The sequence below is a fragment of the Mercenaria mercenaria genome, chromosome 13, assembly GCF_021730395.1.
Source record: "Mercenaria mercenaria strain notata chromosome 13, MADL_Memer_1, whole genome shotgun sequence".
NCBI classification, from domain to species: Eukaryota; Metazoa; Mollusca; class Bivalvia; order Venerida; family Veneridae; genus Mercenaria; species Mercenaria mercenaria.
In genome coordinates this window covers 34,580,393-34,598,745 of record NC_069373.1, presented here as the reverse complement: position 1 = coordinate 34,598,745, position 18,353 = coordinate 34,580,393, and the positions used below count along the sequence as shown (strand labels likewise).

At 37.0% G+C, this 18,353-nt stretch overlaps 2 protein-coding genes across 2 annotated transcripts in view; one reads left to right on the top strand and one right to left on the bottom strand.

Moving 5' to 3' along the window:
- The window catches only part of LOC123528900 (uncharacterized), a 31,713-nt gene extending 13,412 nt beyond the window's left edge, over positions 1–18,301 (bottom strand). Inside the window, exons 1-6 of the mRNA XM_045308970.2 lie at positions 18,138–18,301; positions 2,682–2,860; positions 1,924–2,381; positions 1,416–1,556; positions 733–822; positions 152–262 (exon numbers count right to left, since the gene is read on the bottom strand). Coding sequence (XP_045164905.2) covers positions 152–262; positions 733–822; positions 1,416–1,556; positions 1,924–1,947 — 366 coding nt within the window. The 5' untranslated portion in view covers positions 1,948–2,381; positions 2,682–2,860; positions 18,138–18,301. The remainder of the gene's footprint in view (positions 1–151; positions 263–732; positions 823–1,415; positions 1,557–1,923; positions 2,382–2,681; positions 2,861–18,137) is intronic.
- On the top strand, positions 10,845–13,639 carry LOC123528901 (glutathione S-transferase A-like). Its single transcript, XM_045308972.2, has 3 exons — positions 10,845–11,126; positions 11,412–11,652; positions 13,148–13,639. The coding sequence occupies exons 1-3, from the start codon at positions 10,953–10,955 to the stop codon at positions 13,411–13,413; spliced, it is 681 nt and encodes a 226-aa protein (XP_045164907.2). The 5' UTR covers positions 10,845–10,952; the 3' UTR covers positions 13,414–13,639.
- Positions 18,302–18,353: the final 52 nt, after the last annotated feature.

The following is an 18,353-nucleotide window of genomic DNA, read 5'->3' as shown; positions in this document are numbered from 1 at the left end:
CAAACATCAATACCAAAATGCGACATTGAAACTAGCCTGTAGAACCTGTAGAACACAAAAATTAGATCTCCAATTTAAGACATGTTTTTGTTGTCAGTTCAACAATTCTCAATTTGGTTTTTGATTCCATCAAAGTGTATCATCTACTTACCTTGCAGTAGTTTATTATGGAAGGATTCCTGTCCAGTAAAATTTTCAGGATGTCATAATTTACTCTTCGCTTCTGCATATCAAAACAATGGTGCAGGACTGTACGATCATTCTGTAAACATAAATCTGCATACTGATGTCTCAAATGACGATGACTCAAATTTTTAGATAAAAGGTACATTATTTCAGTCTGGCCTCACTTTGGATTAATTTTAAATCAAACAATTGTCTAGCAAAATACAGGGATAGAATTTAACCCAGTATCTAATGTGAGAATATATCTAGCAAATAATTCTATATTTTTACAGAAAGGTTCCATATACGGATCGCTGGTGATAAGAGAATGATGTCTGAACTAAGTCTCGTCTATGTAAAACACTTTATCTTACTAGAATCGGAGCAAATCTATGAAACGAAAGTTTTCGTATTCCAGGACTATATACTTTTCCTAGTAAGAATATATTGTTTCTAGATGTTCGTGAATCATTGTCTTATCGTGTAGTAGAATTTAGTAAAGACTTCTGAGTTTGCTAACCACATACACATGCACATTCTAAAGTAATTTAAAACGACAATACTTACTTCATCTACGAACTGTAATTTTAAGTCAGGGTAGCTGCTGAAAATTTGCTGTACTTCTTCAATGTCCGACTTCTTAATCGCTTGAATAAGCTGTTATTCAAACATTGACAAGATTTTAAATAAAAATATCTATAGTTTGAATTAAAGTTGTCTCACATTCATACCCCGCTACGGGAAATTATAATACCTAATAATACCTGTATCATCAAACATAGTTCAGGTTCGTTTTTGATGAACTTTTAAGACTACGAGTGTAACACGTCTTAACTATATTGATACTGAAATGGCTAGTGCTCGTCGCAATTTGAATTAATGTCGGATGAAATTTACACAAACGGCAGAAAGACATAAAAACCGAAACGGGAAGTGCTGAAGTGGCGAGAATGTAACAAAATAAAATATGTCGATGCCACTATGTCGCTCTAGAAGACAAAGATGAAGATAAATGTGAGGTATGGATTTGTAGTCTAGTAAACAAGCTAGCTGAATACCTACTATAGGGTCTTCTCTCAAAAGTATGACATTGAAGAAAAGCAGAAGAGCATTAAAGAATATATTTAATCATATTTTGTGCTTTATAAAATGCATATACACGTATATACAAGAGCAATCTCAATTTTATGGTAGACATAAGGAAATGACCAAAATATAGCAAAAACAAAATATAACAAAAGTAATTCTACCTTATATTGTAGACCCGATGTAACAACAGGTAATGGTTCAACACGACGTGTTTCTTCAACCTTAGTCAGTTCCCGACGACTGTGTGCAGCAAGGTTTGAGTATACTCCAAAACTGGTTGTTTCACGCCGCATACCACCTCCCTGTAATAAATATTTTAACCTTTACCCTGCTAAATTTCTAAAATGGACTGGTTTATTATTCAATTTGGGCAGTATCATTTGTTATTCGAAGGTGTGTTCACAGAAAATTTACTGACTGAATAGCGAACAGTGCAGACCAAGATTAGCCCGCACGGACGTGCAGGCTGATCTTGGTCTGCACTGGTCACAAAGGCAGAATCACTTGCCGCCAGCAAGCTAAAGGTTAATTAATAAATTTTGGATGTGAAAACAGATATTGAAAAGTCTATTCTATATTTTAGAAAATATAAGTCCAACTGCATCAGTATTAGAACCTTTCATCGAAAGATATGGCTTTACATTATTAATAATGAGAATATTTGTTTACCGGTAATTCTGGCGGAGAAAGCATTTCACTTGTTGAATGGCTGTCGGAGTTTGTGAACCATAAAGGTTCGCACCGTTTCAGGTTCAGTTTCCTCTGGTTGAAAATCTCATCTAATGTACCATCTATCACCAGCCGATCGACAGTCCACTGGTCTACCGACACTGATCTCGGCAACGGCTCGAGCACTGTATCGCCAACGCCAGTATCGAGATGGTGATAAGATGGTGAACTCCGTCGGTTGGTTTTATGATCAAAATGGGTGGGTGTTGATAGTGTACTTCGTCGGTTAGTTTTTTTATCGTAACAGGTTGGTGTCGACCGTGCACTCCGTCGGTAAGTTTTATTATCGTAGGAGGTTGGTGTAGACCGGGAACGCCGGGAATGCGGACGTGATCTATGTTCAGCTACAGAATGCGGCCGTGTGTGTTCTCCAGATCTTGCAGAATTAAAGCGTGATCCTGGAATTTATTAAAATGCATCTCAGGTAATCGACAGGCCCCGCTGTTTGAAACCATTGGAAGTCAAAACTATTCCCTACTAAATTTTAATATAACAAAGTTTGTGTTTAAGACATATTTTCTTCTGTAATGACGAGAGTTATCATTAAGAAAAAAGCATACAGCGCGAAAAGACACCTCCATGTAATGTAACTAAATGTCCACATACTGATGGACGATTAGAAGCTGTGAACAATACATAGCGTAAGGTAATTTCATTCCCTAATGATTTAAGTCTGAAATAATAATTCTAGATCTTACCGTAACCAAACTTGGGTCTGTGTTTTATAATTTCCTCTTCACAATTTATTCTACTGTTGGCTATCAGCTGGTCTCTCCGATACAAATCTTGGATTTTCCAGTTTTCAATTAGAACTGAAAGGTACCCGGCGCCTGGTGCGTACGGAAATGGTTTAATCCAGTTCTTTCTTTCTTTAGATCTAATCATTTGGGAAGATTAATAACGTATTGCATATTTAATTTTGACATGCAAATTAGTTGAAATATGTTATAATTACATAACAAGTTTTAGCGTTAATTTACTTATTATATTTTTATTCTTCAGATGCTTATTACGCAAGCAACAATGTTAAAAATCAGATTATTATATCCTTGCAGCGATATTTACTTTGTTAAATTCTAACACTATTTTAACATAAAGTCAAACAGCGCATACATTGTGTATTAAGTTCTAAACTGAAATTTATAAAGTTCTTCCATAGTGTATTTCTACTCGGGTGTCTGTAATTGTATTCCAACTAAACACATTTACACAAAGAATAAAACAAAATAATAATTAAAGCACTACTTGCCTTTTCAAAAACTATCCACAGTACAATTAAACACTTAGATTTAAATTTGATAATGTAAATAATCATATTGATATGTGACTATCAGAAAATCTTTTGCCGAAGACCAAGTCTTTCTTTTAAGTTTACACTAAATGGAAAATATTTATTTTATAATATAAATTTTAAACGTCTTAATTTGTAACAGAGATTTACAAAAATGCTCGACACTGTGCAACAAATGATCATTTTTCGACTTGACCTAATATATTGTTTTTGAAACAAAGGGGTTTGCGGTGTGACGTCACAATTTTGTAGATCTTCCTATTGTTGCAAGATATTAGAAGAGATAACATGATTAAAGAGGCGTCAAATGACTAATACTGATTATTAAAATTACTTAAAATATAAATGAAACAATGAATTGCATGTTTTTAACTAAGCATTTTTTTTTTCAGAAAAAAAAAGGAGCAAAAGAACCAAAACGTTTGGTTGCCAGAGTATTTAAGTTATGAATTCTAGCTATGTTCGTACTTTCTTATTCAAGGCTGTTAGTTTTACAATTTCGACATTGACCCACGACGTTCCACAAAGCAAGCGTGCACAAATCATACAAAATTTAAATTGAAAAGTGTGCAAGATCAAATTTCCTTAATGAACGAAAGAGGACTTGTTAAACATGATTATCTCGATATAAAAAAGAATGACATTGTCAACTTCGAACAAGACGTACACCTTTCTTGGAAAATTAAAACTGGTCATTCCGACAGAATTCCACAGTTGTCGAATAAAAATAAACTGGCTTAATTTTAACAACCGAAATGTAAAAACCGTACCTCTTTTATAAGATTACAAAATGAATCATAAAAATCACTTAATTTTTGCCTTTCATTTACGAGTTTCTAAAGAAGGAAAATAATTCCATAAGTTTGAAAAAAAACTCAACAGTCTTCAAGAGACGAACTCCGTAAACAATAACAGATATAATTGAACGATCAATTATTGTGTACGAAGGTCAGTAATTAGCTTGACCAAAAGGGATAAAGGACAGTTACGTGTTAATCCCAGGCACATTATAGTCAATCAAACTTACTACTAATTTCATTTACTATAGGCTATTTTCAGCTTATATGAAAATGAATCATTAAAATAAAGATACCCATGAAAATTAATATTATAACCGGGTTCATATACTAACAGTCATTAATTATTTCAAAAGGTTTTGGTCAACTGTATTGTGTAGCTGTTTATTTCTTTCTTGAAATGATAAGAACAAAAATAGAATTTTATCGATTGGTTTCAAGCTTCTTGCAACTTGGTAAATAGATCACTTACCTCATATTATATGAGCCGTGCCATGAGAAAACCAACATAGTGGGTTTGCGACCAGCATGGATCCAGACCAGCCTGCGCATCCGCGCAGTCTGGTCAGGATCCATGCTGTTCGCTTTCAAAGCCTATTGGAATTGGAGAAACTGTTAGCGAACAACATGGATCCTGGCCAGACTGCGCGGATGTGCAGGCTGGTCTGGATCCATGCTGGTCGCAAAGCCACTATGTTGGTTTTCCCATGGCACGGCTCATATAGATTATTAACATTGAAGTTGTTTCCCTTTAAAATAGAATTATTTATGTGAGTCGGAGCTTTTAAGATGTATATACAGATAGACATAATAACGTACATTTCGGGGGCTGCTTTTAAATTTGTTGACAACCCTGTTGACATAAATACAGTCAGCGAACTAAAACAAAAAGGGAGTTTTCTATCAGTTTGTGGGTTAAAGAGGTTTTGAAAACGTGCATTCCAATGACAGATACGGTTAAATAAAAATGGAGTCTGGGTCAGATTATTGTAAACATTTATGAAAAATGGAAGAAAAAATCACCAAACATTAAAAAGCATCAAAGCAATAATCAAGCAATTAAACTGTAGAACACAGAATGATCACGTACGCATATGTACTTAAAAGAAAATAAGAAAATATTAATAGAATGAAAATAACTAAATGACATTTTAATAGTCACATTTTCATCCAAAACAACAGCAGGCGGATAAAAACAGCCTATCGTTATTTTTTTTAGACTTATATTAGTCAGGTTACCTAGTTCTAAATTTCATGTATCGGCCCTTTGGGGCAATTTGATGGAAGAAAACAAGGTTTTCTTTTATGTCGTTCAAGTACTTTCACGTTTTTTTTCTCAAATGGTTCAGTTACCGAATTATATAAGTTAAAAGGGCCATGCTATTTTTAAGAACACAAGACCCGTAAAATGAAACATCTGATTGTTTTTATAGGAGACATGTTCGAAACAACATTCTGTATGTTCTCTCCATATGTTTGAATTGTTTTGTCCCTGTCATCATCATATTCTCCGTCACCAAGACATTCCCTGGTCTTTACTTTCATTTTTGTTCTCTGTATGATTTCTAGGTCGAGAGCAGTTCACAAGAACATATTACATGTGATTTTTTTACTAACTTCCTGCGTCTTACTTCACCGGTTATGATTAAAAAAGTTTGCTTATTATTATCATATAAAATGAAACATTTGAGAACAGCTAGCACTTAATAGTTTGTAATATGCGTTTTATCATTTATTCTGTACTTTTTACAACTCATTCTGCTATATGCTCACATGAGAAGAAGGCATAATTTAAAATGGGTTTCGTCTCATAGTTACGGCATATTAGAGTAACACTTAGTAAATAGTAAGAATAGCGACAAAGCTGACACAAACCTCAAAATGCCAGAATCGATAAGATATGCATTTGCAATTTGTAGACAAATTAAAGAATCTCTGCAGTCAGTCCGGAGCTCGAATGCAAATACATTTAATAGCACAAAAAGTATAAAAAAATTATTTTGCGCTTTAGAATAACCTTAAAATGCATAACTGAATTTTATTTAAAAAATAATTAATTTAAGAAAAATTTCTTACAAATATCAAATACAACTAATTTATAGTATTTGCAAGTCGCTAGATGGTCCTATTCCAAAAAAGGCTTTGTCATAATACTATTAAAATTACAAATCATACAGGCACTTGAAAATTCTGATAGTGTGACATTATTGTCCTGCTTTTTATTTGTACAGTCACTTGAAAAACTTTTAAAAAAGGTGTGTTTTAAATTTGCATCTGTACTTATTTTCACTTCTGATTCCTTTTAAGTCTCTTGGAAGGGCATTCCACAATTTTGGACCTATTACACACACTAATCTATCTGCAAAGTTTGTTCTTGTTCTTGTTCTTGTTCTTGGTATAACAAAGTTTATTTCATTTGATGATCTTGTTTTGTATGTCGTATTTTGGATATGATGAAGAAGTTCACTCAGATAAGATGAGCAGTACCTCGAATAACTCGAAAAATCAACACTAGAACTTTAAACAGCACTCTTGCCTTTACAGGGAGCCAATGTAGTTGTTTCAAAATGTTAGTAATTGATTCATTAAATAAAGCATTAGTCACAGCTCGTGCAGCATGACTGGACTTTTTGAAGTTTTCAATCCTGTATGCTGTTATGTCGGTAAAAAGACCATTGTAGAAATCAGTATGAGAATGAATTAAACCATGCACTAGAATTTCTGTTGATATCTGTGAGTGTTTTCGAATTTCTTTTTTTTTTTTTCGAATTTCTTTCAGATTCTTAAGCTGGCCATGTGACATTTTATTCTAATGTGTAAGCCAAAATTCAGAGTATTTTCCATATGCACACCAAGATTTCTAACATGATCAACGCAATTCACTTCATAATCACCAACATTTACCCCCGTGATGTTAACTTTAGCTAGCTGATTCTTAGTACCATAGATATTAATTTCCGTTTTTGAATTATTCATTTTCAGTTTGAATTTCGTCATACACGTAATAATGTCATCCAAACAGCTTCGAACTTGGTTTAAAAGCTTTGACTCATTTTGCACGTTGCCAGCTTGGATTCTGAAAGCGAGTTTATGAACGTCAGCATATCCATAGAGTTCTGCAGAATATTTTTGAACAACTTTGCTCAGGGCAGCAATGCATATTGTAAATCACTAGACACAGGAGGGACACCATAATTCATTGGCTCAGTCTCAGAGGATGCATTATTAATGATGACTTTCATTTGTCTCTCTGTTAGATAAGATTCTACCCATTTCAACGGAGTGTCAATGATGCCAAAATCAGCTTTCAAAATGTTCAATAATACGATGCGAAGACTCGAAGATACGATGCGATAGCGCGAAAGTGCGATGCAAATACTCGATGCGAAAGTACGATATCGATCTCGCCGCTTGAATCGTATCATCGCGGCGTATCTCCGTGTATTCGCCACGTATTATTTGAGCCGCGCCATGTGAAAACCAACATAGTGCGTTTGCGACCGCCATGGATCCAGATCAGCCTGCGCATCCGCGCAGTCTGGTCAGGATCCATGCTGTTTGGTTTCAAAGCCTACTGGAATTAGAGAAACTGTTAGAGAACAGCACGGATCCTGAACAGACTGTGCGGATCCATGGTGGTCGCATTAACACCAATCTGGGCAAAATTTAGAAAAATCAGAAATGACGTCACTAAAGCCATAAGACAATACAAACAAGATTATCAAAATAAACTTATCGAAAGAATTAACTCAGACAACATATGTGCAAAAGACTGGTTCAAACTATGTAAGCAACTTACCACAAAACAAACATCAAACAGTCTACCTCCACTTAACCACAACAGTCAAGAAGCAACATCAGATCAAGATAAGGTAGAACTTCTTAATAACTACTTCTGCTCACAATCCAAGCTTGATGATAAAGATGCCTCTCTTCCACCAGTTCCCGAAACAGTGGAACCAGTCCTTTCTAGCATCAACATAACTCCTGAAGATGTCGCCGATGCAATTTCGTCTATGGATCCCTCCAAGGCTTCTGGTCCAGACCTAGTCAGTCCTAGACATCTTCGCGAAGGTGCACCTGCTTTGGCACAGCCTCTGGCAAGCTTCTTTAATACACTCCTTCGTTCTTCAAACTTTCCGTCACAGTGGAAACTTGCTAACGTCACTCCAATCTTTAAGAAGTCCGACCCCTCTTTACCATCAAACTACCGACCGATCTCACTCCTTAGCTGTATCGGAAACTGATGGAACGCTGCGTACATAAATATATTTACAACCACTTATTCATGCACAATCTCTTAACACCAAACCAGTCAGGCTTTGTGAAAGGCGACTCCACAATCAACCAACTATCTTATCTTTACAATGACATATGTCGTGCTCTTGATGAAGGTAAAGAAGTTCGTGCTGTGTTTTGTGACATATCTAAAGCGTTTGACAGGGTTTGGCACCGCGGTCTTCTTTACAAATTGTCCCGTCTTGGCGTGAGAGGTTCATTACTACAATGGTTTTCTTCTTATCTTTCCTCTAGGCGCCAGCGGGTCCAATATAGAAATTTCTCTTCTTCGTGGTCTCATGTCTCAGCTGGCGTTCCTCAAGGCTCTATACTAGGTCCTTTGCTCTTTCTTGTATATATTAACGACATTGTTCAGGAAATCGGCTGTAAAATTAAGCTTTTCGCTGATGACACGAGTCTTTATATTGTTGTCGACACTCCGGAATCTGCCGCAACAAAACTAAACAAAGACCTCGACACTATCTTCGCTTGGTCAAAATCCTGGCTTGTGTCCTTTAATCCTGACAAAACGGAATCCATGATCTTTTCAAGAAAGACGACAAAACCCAATCATCCAGACTTGCTTTTTAATAACACCTTGATCCCCGAAGTTCAAGCACACAAACATCTAGGAATTACTCTGTCTCACGATGCACGTTGGAACGCTCACATTTCAGCAACACTCGACAAAGCGTGGTCAAGAATTGGCATGCTTCGGCCGCTGAAATACCTTCTGAACCGATCATGTCTAGAGCGTATGTATATCTCTTTTATCCGTCCTCTTCTAGAATACGCTGACGTTGTCTGGGACAACTGCTCGAACGATCTAAACAAGGAAGTTGAGTCCGTTCAAAACGAAGCAGCCAGGATCGTTGCCGGAGCAACTAAATTATGTAATCTTCAAAAACTAATCCAAGACCTCGGATGGGAAACTCTTGAATCTAGACGGAAAAAACATAGACTCATCCTCCTTTTCAAAATGAAAAATAATCTTTGTCCTGATTATCTCTGTAACCTCCTGCCACCAAGCCAACAGCCTCAATACAACCTAAGGCATACCTATGACATAACACCTCTCCTCCCTCGCACAACCCTATACTCTAGTTCATTTCTTCCAAGAACTATCCAGGAATGGAACTCATTATCTGAAGACGTCCGCACAAGCACGACAATAGAAGCATTTAAGGCATCTCTCAACCGTACCTCACGGCGAACCCCCAAATACTACAACTCTGGTACCCGTCTTGGACAAATCCTCCACGCTCGCCTGCGACTAGGATGCAGTTCTTTAAATCATGACTTGTACAGAAGGTCGATTGTAGAGTCACCGTTGTGCACCTGTGGATCGGTCGAAACTGTTAGCCATTATTTACTTACCTGCAGTAACTATATACAATTACGCCAACAGTTTCTTTCAGATATCCCATGCCCGCGGACTCTTAATAACTTCTTGTTCGGGAACGAGCACCTATCACTTAACGAAAACACCCTTCTCTTCGTCAAAGTACAAAAATTCATCTTATCAACAAAGCGCTTTGATATGTAATTTTAATCAGTCTTTATTGCCATCGACGACCTGCCCAGTGACCATCGCTTGTAACCGTGTGCTGAATTTAGTGTGTCCATGTGTTGTTGTTTTTTTTTTTTATCTGTGCACTCTTGTTGATTTCTTTTTCAAAATTTTTAATGCCTACTTACCGAAAAATCTCACTTTTTGTAACCTAATAATAGGCATATATTGTCGTAGTATTTCATCTTTTTCAAATCCTACCATTAAAAGTTTCTCTTTAGTACTTCATCTGCATATGTTACACGGCCATGTTGCTAACGCATCTTTGTACTTGTGTAAATATTTCTTAATGGAGAAGAATTCATATAAGTTTTTGTAAACTTGTTTTCTAATCCATTCATGTACAAATTCATGTATATTGTTATATGTGCAGTTTTCTAAATAAATACTGTTTAAACCAACACCAATCTGACTAAAGTACATCTCCTATTACGCTACGCTTAGGATCTGACAACGAGCTATTGATAGCCTCGTTCTGACGACCCTTCCGCTAGCCAATCAAAAGCAAACTTACAACATTCTGCAAGCTTTAAAAAACCTTGGTTTTTGATATCTACAATTTTTATGTCGAAAGATGTCAGATAGCCGGTTAACTCAGTCGGTAGGGCATTTGCTCTGTAAGCAAGAGGTTCCGGGTTCGAGCCCTGGCTTGACTGCAAATTTTTCTTACTCTTTGACATTCGAACAAGTTGCCTGATTGGTTCAAATAAAAATAGATTTGCGAAAATAAAAATAGCAATATTGGAAAATCCAAAATATACAGAAGACGACTGTGAATGGGTCGTTCTCAGATCTTCGTTTAGAAGATTACGTACTTTAGTCAGAATGCATACACACTAAATTGGTTTTCACATGGCGCGGCTCATTTACCTTTCACTACAAGAAACTACATACGATGACCCTAACGAAATATCGTATTATCTCGGCCATGTGTACATAGTCTTGGTATCAAATAAACGCGCACGTATGCTAATTTCATGTTCTAATTTACCGATTACTATATGTTCTGATTTTGAAGGATATAGGAGTGATAATGGCGAAGAACCAAATGTTTTTGTTTTGGGGATCGGGCTCAGCCCCATGTTGGAAGCCTATGATAGTTTTAGCAGAAAAAGGACTTTGGAAAGATGACATGAACAAGAGGCTTGAATTCTCTAAGAAAGAACATAAACAGAGCGATGTACTGGCGCTTAACCCGCGTGGACAGGTAACCGTTTTTTTATATATAAAATAGTCCATAAATTAGGACAGCAGATTATTCAACTACTTGTGTAGTTATCTGTACTTAAAACTGATTTATATCATAGATCCTATTGACTTGTATATGTAATAAATAATCTTTATAGTGAGTTCATATAATTATTTACGCGTTTTTAGAACAAATATATCGTTGCTCGTTGCACCTGATAGATACCCTGAATTAATGTATTAATGAACGATTTTTACCATATGAGATGTTTATATGCTACAGTGATGCTGTTTTGTTTTACAGCTCCCTACATTTAAAGATGGCAATGTTCAAGTGAACGAGTCAGGGGCAATCTGTATGTACGTAGAGGAGAAGTATAGTAACGATTCTACTGGTAGACTCTTACCTCCCAACGCGAATGAGAGAGCCGATGTGTATCAAAAAATGTTTGAGGCAGCCAACGTGATATCCAACATCATTGAACCACTTCTTAGATATCGGTTCATGCAAAAGAAAGAGGACTGGAATCAAACACACTTAGAAGGTTATCAGTGTTATTTCAATCGAAAATACCAATTTAAGAAACAATCTAACTAAATATTCGTTCTACGGAGCATCTAAATAAACAATTATTTATTTGTGCACCGTGAGCTTATCTGAATAGATACTTTATCTTTAGGAAAAACCTTGAAATGATAAAGCAAACTTTTAAAGCCAGGTTTAAACACATTTCCTTTTCAATATGACAAAGATTTTGCCATGCTGAAACAGTTCTTATTATACTGGTTCTGAAGACCAGCTCCACCTTATTTCAGAACCAGTCTTGTCATTCTAGAAGTACTTTGCAACAGTATCTTAGTAGGACTTGGTTGTCCCACAGGTACCTTGCGGCTGTACCTGTAGCCCCCGCCCCCCCCCCCCCCCACCCCCCGTGTTGACTTCCCGATATTTATCTTATTTGAATAAATTAAAATATACAGGCACCAAATACTCCCCCCACCCCCCACTTCCGGACGGGACAGGAAAAAAGACCTGTTGAACTTTGACCTCCAATTGTAACCTTGACCGTTCAGCTAGGGGTCCGGGTTATACACCGGACAAGAAAGTGCTGACAGAGGGACGGAATGACGGACGTTCTTAATAAATTACGGTTCAGCAGTTACGTGGTTACATTTTTAGCCACGTCAAAGAATTTTAACCACATTCAAGAAACGGAATGAATAGAATTACCTGTTTTAGTTATAATCGGAAAATTCTGAATATTTTAAAGAAGCTTTTACATTGAAAGTTATGGGTTATTTTGTGACTATAAAAAATTCAAATAGGAAAAACACCAGTCAAATTCCCGCGGAAAGTCAACATGGCGGCAATAATTCCATCGGGTTTCCTGCTTTAGTCGGTTTATTGATTTCTTTCCTGCAATGAACTTGTTCGAAACATTTCTGGTAAATATTACAGTATGAACTCAGTATGAACTGATATGATGTGATGTGCACCAACAAAAAAAAAGGGAGGACATTTTGGACGGGCTGATTTTCATTTATTTATAATGTAAATAATAACTATGCAATCCAAAAGAAATGTATATAAAGAATTCTGCTTCAACAAAAAGAAATAAACAGTTTTCAAATATTTTCATCCTACATAGAGGTAATTGCAAAACAAAGATAATTAAACACAGCATAATTAGCTTTATGAAACGGTAAGTCGCAGTCAGAATACATAATTTGAAAAAAAATATCATGAAGAATATTACTTAAGTGAATTTCAATAACTTTTACAACCGAACAACTCATGCATGATATTTTATAAATGAGCCACACCATGAGAAAACGTCCGCGCAGTCTGGTCAGGATCCATGATGTTCGCTAATGGTTTCTCTAATTGCAATAGGCTTTGAAAGCGAACAGCATGGATCCTGACCAGTCTTCGCGGATGCGCAGGCTGGTCTGGATCCATGCTGGTCGCAAACTCACTATGTTGGTTTTCTAATGGTGCGGCTCATTTTATAAATACTGAATCTATCTTTTTTTTTTCAGAGGGAACAAAAAAGGCTAAAGAAGAACTAGACAAATGGAACACAATGCTAGGCGACAAACCTTACCTGTGTGGTAACGATTTTACTATGGCAGATGTGTTTTTCTATCCTTTTCTAGCGATGATGGTGAGAACCGGGGCCACACTTTCTGGATTCCCAAAACTGAAGGAATACTATGACAGGGTCAGTGAAAGACCGTCGGTAAAAGCAACATGGCCTCCGCATTGGCACAACAGCGAGGGACCAGGGTTTCTCAGTGATTTGTAACATCAAGATATTCCTTTCAGGGATTTTTAAATGATTTGTAACCTTGAGACTTTCCTTACAGGGATTCTGAGTGATTTATAACCTTAAAACATTCCTTCAAGATATTCTATACTTTTCCGTATATATGCACTGACATTTAACTTTAAGTCATTTCAAACTCAGTGTATATGACAAAGACAAGATATTGATAATACTGTGTAATCTTAAATAAACAAAAAAGTTACAAGTTGTAGTTTCGTATAAATTTGATCAGGGGACTTTGGAATGACCTGGCATGTTCTTATGTCTGGCCTGGCTTAGCTTGGTCCGATGAGCCTAATTTTTGACAAGGCCATGCCAGATTTTGCGAAAAATTAATATTATACAAATATCAATATATCATTCCCCGTACATCTGTTTACTGAAATATATAATGACTGCAAACTGTTCATGAATACTCCAAACATTTCAGGATAATCCTGTTACACGTTAAAGTCACTGCAGTTCAAACAGACAGATTCTGCATTCCTGGCCAACAGTGCCTCTGGAGAATCATAACATGTTATCAACTCCAATTATCACTGGCGAAAGATATAACTAAATGAAATACTGTTGAAAAGTACGAATATCTTCTTATGCATGTTTACTTATTGTTCAGCGGCCTTTTGCCACACGTAAAGATTGCGTGCGCATTAAAATAAAAACATCCGGCAAAACATCAGAACAACCAATAGCGTTGTAAATCCGTCTATAGATATATAAGTTCATTAACTGTAGTTTAAAGAAAGAAAAATAAATCAGTGATTTAAGAAAATGCCAAAGTATCAGAGATTAGAGTTACTGCATGACTTTCATTAATTGAACTTGAAAAAAGAAAAGGAAAGAAAGAGATGCAATGAGTTGTAGAAGTATGTCGGATCTTAGTAAATGTACAAGGTTCGTGAATTTCAGTATTAAAATGCAATGAACCGCAAAATAATAGAATATTTCAAGAAATGCACAGTTTTATAAAAGGTTGAGGGGGTGGGGGTCGGAGGGAAATACGGTAAAGTAAAAACTCGCGGAGAATTAAGTAAATGTAGGGGTTTCCACAACTGAAGAAACGAAAAAGATAGAAGAGATGTATAAAGTAACTGTGAAATTATCAGAGAGTTTAAGTAAATGAATGAGATTTGTTGTGAATTGAAGATTTAAAAAAGATAATTACCAGCATGTTTTGACACCTTAGATATTAGGGATATGGAAAGAAACTTGTTATATAATTATATTACAAGCTTCCCTCGGGTTCCTCGATTATGTGATATACAGAGTCTGTGTAAGAAAGCATCCGATTGTCTTTTCGAGATATAATTGTATGAAATAGAATATGGTTTCCGAGATAGTAACTGTATGAGACAGAATATGGTTTCCGAGATAGTAACTGTATGAGATAGAATATGGTTTCTATCTATGAGATAGTATCAGGTCTGGCTATAAGAAGCTCACGATATAAAGCTTTTACCCAACCGTCCTGCCCCTCACTACATCTGATAAGCACACAGTCATTTGACATCCCACACCGTACATCTCATGCCCGCTGTTGCTGTCCTACATTTACTTGAATCTCAGTTGGCTCGAGCCCTGTTCGGAAAGAAGCGGCGCCTGATTTTGGTTTTTATCCACCAACAATTATTTGTCAAGAAAACAAAAAACAAAATATGAAATGCTCCAATTTGAATAACGCAGTAACAAGATACCAATGACATCCGCGAAAACGTGATCAAATCGGTAACTGATACTCTTGTTACCAGTGTTAACATTTCTTACGCACTTAGATTTATAATAATAGATCTACACATGTATTTTTATTACCTGGGTATGCCTGTAGTTATTGTGCAATAAATTATCTGATACGTAAATCATATGACATTTACGGAAGAGCATAAGTGCCAAGTATGGTTTATGTATTAATTCGAAATTTCGAGGTACATACTCGATGTGTACAAAGTCGACTTAGTATCTCGAAAATCCGAGTTATGTAGTATCTTGCTGTTTTATCCGCAAAATTTAAACGTTTGTTCGCCTGTCAAGGGCCAAAATGTTAATGGGCTGTTTTATTGACTAAAACTGTTATATGGATACAACTCCCTACACATTCATATTTTGTACCCGGTATGTAGGGACTTTAAGATACACCATCAGGCATTAATGTATGGCCTATCCTTGCCTCAAGAGCTACTCCAGATTTCAAACTGTACCCAAGATATATCTACATTTACGCGTCCAGTATGTTCAGGTGGTAGGGGCTTGGATTAGGCCGAAAAACCTCTAGCTATGGTAAAAAGCTGTATCTACCCTGGTAACCGATCTTGTTCTGACTCATAACTACCCGTGCATGTAGAGTATGTCTGTAATTCATTTCCATATGGGCTCAGACTGGAACGCAAACATTATAGCCTTAAACATGGTTAGAATAGTGACATTTTTATAAGACCAGCTAGGGCTACTCGAGGGTTAAATAAGGTTCCTCAATCTGACAAGGACATATACAGCTACGCATACTATGGGTAGTCCATTACTCTCAGGACATATACAGCTACGCATACTATGGCAGTCCATTACTCTCAGGACATATACAGCTACGCATACTATGGCAGTCCATTACTCTCAGGACATATACAGCTACGCATACTATGGATAGTCCATTACTCTCAGGACATATACAGCTACGCATACTATGGGTAGTCCATTACTCTCAGGACATATACAGCTACGCATACTACGGGTAGTCCATTACTCTCAGGACATATACAGCTACGCATACTATGGTAGTCCATTACTCTCAGGACATATACAGCTACGCATACTACGGGTAGTCCATTACTCTCAGGACATATACAGCTACGCATACTACGGGCAGTCCATTACTCTCAGGACATATACAGCTACGCATACTATGGTAGTCCATTACCCTCAGGACATATACAGCTACGCATACTACGGGCAGTCCATCACTCTCAGGACATATACAGCTACGCATACTATGGGTAGTCCATTACTCTCAGGACATATACAGCTACGCATACTACGGGCAGTCCATTACTCTCAGGACATATACAGCTACGCATACTATGGTAGTCCATTACTCTCAGGACATATACAGCTACGCATACTACGGGCAGTCCATCACTCTCAGGACATATACAGCTACGCATACTATGGGTAGTCCATTACTCTCAGGACATATACAGCTACGCATACTACGGGCAGTCCATTACTCTCAGGACATATACAGCTACGCATACTATGGTAGTCCATTACTCTCAGGACATATACAGCTACGCATACTATGGGTAGTCCATTACTCTCAGGACATATACAGCTACGCATACTATGGTAGTCCATTACCCTCAGGACATATACAGCTACGCATACTATGGCAGTCCATTACTCTCAGGACATATACAGCTACGCATACTATGGGTAGTCCATTACTCTCAGGACATATACAGCTACGCATACTATGGGCAGTCCATTACTCTCAGGACATATACAGCTACGCATACTATGGGCAGTCCATTACTCTCAGGACATACACAGCTACGCATACTATGGGCAGTCCATTAGTCTCAGGACATACACAGCTACGCATACTATGGCAGTCCATTACTCTCAGGACATACACCGCTACGCATACTATTGGCAGTCCATTACTCTCAGGACATACACCGCTACGCATACTATGGGTAGTCCATTACTCTCAGGACATACACAGCTACGTATACTATGGGTAGTCCATTACTCTCAGGACATATACAGCTATGCATACTATGGTAGTCCATTACTCGCAATTTTGATTTCTAAGTTTTAATTTAAAAAAAAAAAAGCATATCTAGAAATTTTGACTTGGTGACTCAGAGTTTCGAGCCGATAAATAAAAATATACACCTGGCTCTTATGTTCTACCGTACCTTAATTCACGTGATATAACGTATTTAGATACATAGCAGGGGCGTAGCTGTACCTGCATTGCAACTGTTTTCGACGAGGAATATAGTAATATAGGCCAACTACTGACATAAATGTTCATGACAAAATTAAACCGAAAGGTTATACCGTTGATTTAGGACCTCTGACACGATATATCGCTTACAAAGGACCTTTAACATGTTATGGCACACCTTTCATATGTTAAAGCGCTTATTATGAACCTCAGATCGTTTAATTCGTTGACTAAGGACCTCCTACAGGTTATATCGTTGACGTCCTCCAGGACTTCTGACAGGTTATATCGTTGACGGAGGACTTCTGACAGGTTATATCGTTGGCGGAGGACTTCTGACAGGTTATATCGTTGACGGAGGACTTCTGACAGGTTATATCGCTGGCGGAGGACTTCTGACAGGTTATATCGTTGACGGAGGACTTCTGACAGGTTATAACGTTGACGGAGGACTTCTGACAGGTTATATCACTGACAGGCTCTAAGGGCATATCTGACACTAACGTCCTGAAGGTCATATCGCTTACTTAGGTCCTTGACAGATGATATCGCTAACAACGACCTCTGACACGATCACTGGCTCAGGACCTCTGTATATAATATCATGTATGCATATACTATGGAAGGTTTTCGGAATCTTGTGGAGCAGACAGACTGAGAGCGCCGTCATAATATGAATTAATATCTGTCAAAAATAAGACAAATATTAATCAAATTCTATGTCTTTACAAATTAAGTAAATTATAAATTAAATGACACATACCAGTTTTACTCTGTATCCTCTATAAATCAAACGCTTTGAACAATAATGAGTAACGTTTTATCATACATACATGAGAACAGCGATCATCTTATATTAGGCACTTGGAGATTAGTATTTGCAAACTATGATTTATGGATCTAGAAGTTATAAACCGTCTAAAGTATGTTCCATCTTATCTATAACAAGATTTTTCGTAATGTTCGTCTTTATTTCACA

Bases quoted from the DNA above. Each gene is read 5' to 3' on its own strand.
- LOC123528901 (XM_045308972.2), top strand. From the start codon at position 10,953: ATGGCGAAGAACCAAATGTTTTTGTTTTGGGGATCGGGCTCAGCCCCA. The intron at 11,127-11,411 runs GTAACCGTTTTT...TTTGTTTTACAG, and splicing joins CGCTTAACCCGCGTGGACAG to CTCCCTACATTTAAAGATGG. The intron at 11,653-13,147 runs GTTATCAGTGTT...TTTTTTTTTCAG, and splicing joins GAATCAAACACACTTAGAAG to AGGGAACAAAAAAGGCTAAA.